Raw genomic sequence first — 2796 nt, 5'->3', positions numbered from 1 at the left:
CATCCATCCCGATCAAAACAAAGAGTCTTCATCATAAAGACAACAATAAGTCGCAAAGCTCAGTATCTGTACTCATGGGAGTGATGATCTTCAAAAAATGGATTATAATTATCGCTCCTCATCTTTGACTCTTTATCAGTCTGCACCATATGCAAGAGATTTCAGTGAAATTTGCAATTAGTTGCATAAAACATTTTTTTCATACCCTTATCCGAACAAGGTCTAAAAAAGAAACGCCGTTGCGGGGATAACATATAATAACAAAAACAATTCTTAACAACTAAAGAAACAAAAAGGTAAGCACTTAGCGAAACGGTAAACACTTAGCGAAATGGTAAGCACTTAGCGAAACGGTAAGCACTTAGCGAAACGGTAAGCACTTAGCGAAACGATAAGCACTTAGCGAAACGGTAAGCACTTAGCGAATCTTCCCTGAAACGGAACCAATATGAACCAAATAAGAATAGGTTAAATCGAAGGGTTTAAAATGAAGATAAAATAATGGAAACATGAACATAAATCGAATTAGGTTAAAGTTTGAAATGAAGATCTTCTTCTCCTTTTTTCTTCGACCTTCAAATCCTTCATCTGAATGCAAAATAAGTTTAGGGTTAGGGTTTGAAATGAAGATCGTGTAAATAAAAACATAAATCGATTTAGGTTACAGTTTGAAATCAAGATCATGTAAGCCCCGCCGCCTCCGTCGCCGTAGCCGCCGCCTCCGTCGCCGTCAAAGAAAGAACAAGAGAAGAGAGAGAAGAGAGAGAAAGAAAATGAAGTAAATGAAAAAATTAGAGTATTTATACTAAACCTAATTCACTTAGAGAAACGCTAAGTCCCTTAGTCTTTCGCTACAAGGGCAATTTCGTCAAAAAAAAATAAAAAGACCACAAAAGCAATAAAAATTATAATTTACCACCAGATCAAATATCCGCATCTTTGAGGTCATTTCGTCAAATTTCCCCATAAAAAAACTCATTATTGGATATTTATGTAACTTAGTTTTTATAATATGAGATGGAAAAAAACATATATATATATATATATATATATATATATATATATATATATATATATATATATATATATATATATATATATATATAAATAAAAGAATAGACTATTCATTAATTAAATTATCAAATAATTAAGAGAAAAAATGATTAAGAAAAGTAGTAATTATTATAATAAGGAGTAGATTTGTCAACAACACCAAACAATAACCAAATTAAGTTAGAAAAGTTTGGCCAACTAAAATCACCAAATTTGTTTTGTTTTCTTCTACACCCAAAATCTATATTTATACTAAACAAAACCCATTCCCTTCTCACCCAAATCCAAAAGTTTCCTCCTTTTCTATCTTTCCAATATTCAAAATCTAAGTTCCAATGGCTTTCAAGAAAGAACTCAAAACAAACACCCTATTATTCATCATCATAGCCACCTCCTCCATCTTGAAAAATGTCTCAGCTCAGTCCTCCTCAGGCTGCACTTCAGCTCTCTTAAACCTATCCCCTTGCCTTAACTATGTAATGGGTAACATTACAACACCTTCATCTCCTTGTTGCACTCAGCTTGCAAACATAGTTCAATCACAACCAAGTTGTCTATGTTTATTGTTCAACAACAATATTGGCATCACCATCAATCAAACTCTTGCTCTTCAACTCCCCGGCGCTTGTAATGTCCAAACTCCAGCCATTAGTCAGTGTAATGGTAAGTTAATTGTTCATTAAACCCTATAAAATTAACAATTCCTCTGTTTTCTTTTTCTTTCTTGAACTATTTTTTTATGATTGCAGCTGTGGCAAATGCTCCAATTGCTTCTTCATCCTCACCATTAGGTTCTACGGTGCCTTCACCAACAGAGTCACCCCAAATTGAGACTCCACAAACCCCTTCATCAACAACAATTGCTCCCTCAACATCTTCGGGTAACAATGGAGCCAAAAATATTATTTGAGCTACTTTTAATTTATTTGGAGTAGATTAAATAAAATTTCATAGTTAAAAAAATATAACAAGGACTATAACCCACCCATAATAAAAAATTCACTTAAAATAGTTGGGGGGAGTTATAAACTTTTAAAATCGAAGTTTATTTGAAATTGTAAAAACTATTTTAATAACGTTTTCTTTGGTGGTGCAGAGCCAGGGGCAGGGTCTAAAACAGTTCCCAGTACTACTAATGTATCGTCGTCGGATGGAAACGTTGTTAGTGTATCCATTCCAATTGTGGCTCTCGTCTTTGTGGCATCAGCGGTTTCGACACTCGTCAAATTCTAAGTTTCTTGTTTTAAAGTTGAGATAAAGGAATTATTTCTTTAGATTATATATTTGTGTTTTGTATTTGATCAAGTCCTTCACTTTGATTGAGGAAGTTGGTTAGCATAGTGTGTGTGATTGTATTATTTCATAGAATTCATGAGTGTTTCATTGATGAGATGATTGATTATATATATATATATATTTGTTCTGTTCATTTGGTGCTCTATGTTGTCAATCATGAATGAATCAGTTAAGTAATTCTAGAATGAACAAATGATGGAGATTTTGATATAGTAATATTCAAGTTTTAGATTTAGGTTCTTGGAGCAAAATATATAAGAGATTGTAAAAAAAAATATAAGAAAATGTTAGAATATAAGTATAGGGTGTAATTTTTTTCGGTTCACTCAGTTTCAATACAAAAATGTACAATCAAGTCGTTGATGTCTGTCCGATTTAGTCCGATAGTGGTTCAATCATTTTTATTCGATCCTAATAATCGATAGTAAATAATTAATGGTATACAAA

General features: G+C 32.5%; 1 protein-coding gene across 1 annotated transcript; it reads left to right on the top strand.

Moving 5' to 3' along the window:
• Positions 1–1356: 1356 nt before the first annotated feature.
• On the top strand, positions 1357–2476 carry LOC124940595 (non-specific lipid transfer protein GPI-anchored 5-like). Its single transcript, XM_047481120.1, has 3 exons — positions 1357–1716; positions 1803–1934; positions 2156–2476. Exons 1-3 carry the CDS (start codon positions 1389–1391, stop codon positions 2284–2286), a joined length of 591 nt encoding a protein of 196 aa, XP_047337076.1. The 5' UTR covers positions 1357–1388; the 3' UTR covers positions 2287–2476.
• The last annotated feature ends 320 nt before the right edge of the window (positions 2477–2796 follow it).

The sequence above is a fragment of the Impatiens glandulifera genome, chromosome 5 (genome assembly GCF_907164915.1).
Source record: "Impatiens glandulifera chromosome 5, dImpGla2.1, whole genome shotgun sequence".
Lineage (NCBI taxonomy): Eukaryota > Viridiplantae > Streptophyta > Magnoliopsida > Ericales > Balsaminaceae > Impatiens > Impatiens glandulifera.
The sequence above is the reverse complement of the archived record's forward strand: the minus strand, read 5'-3'. Positions and strand labels throughout refer to the sequence as shown.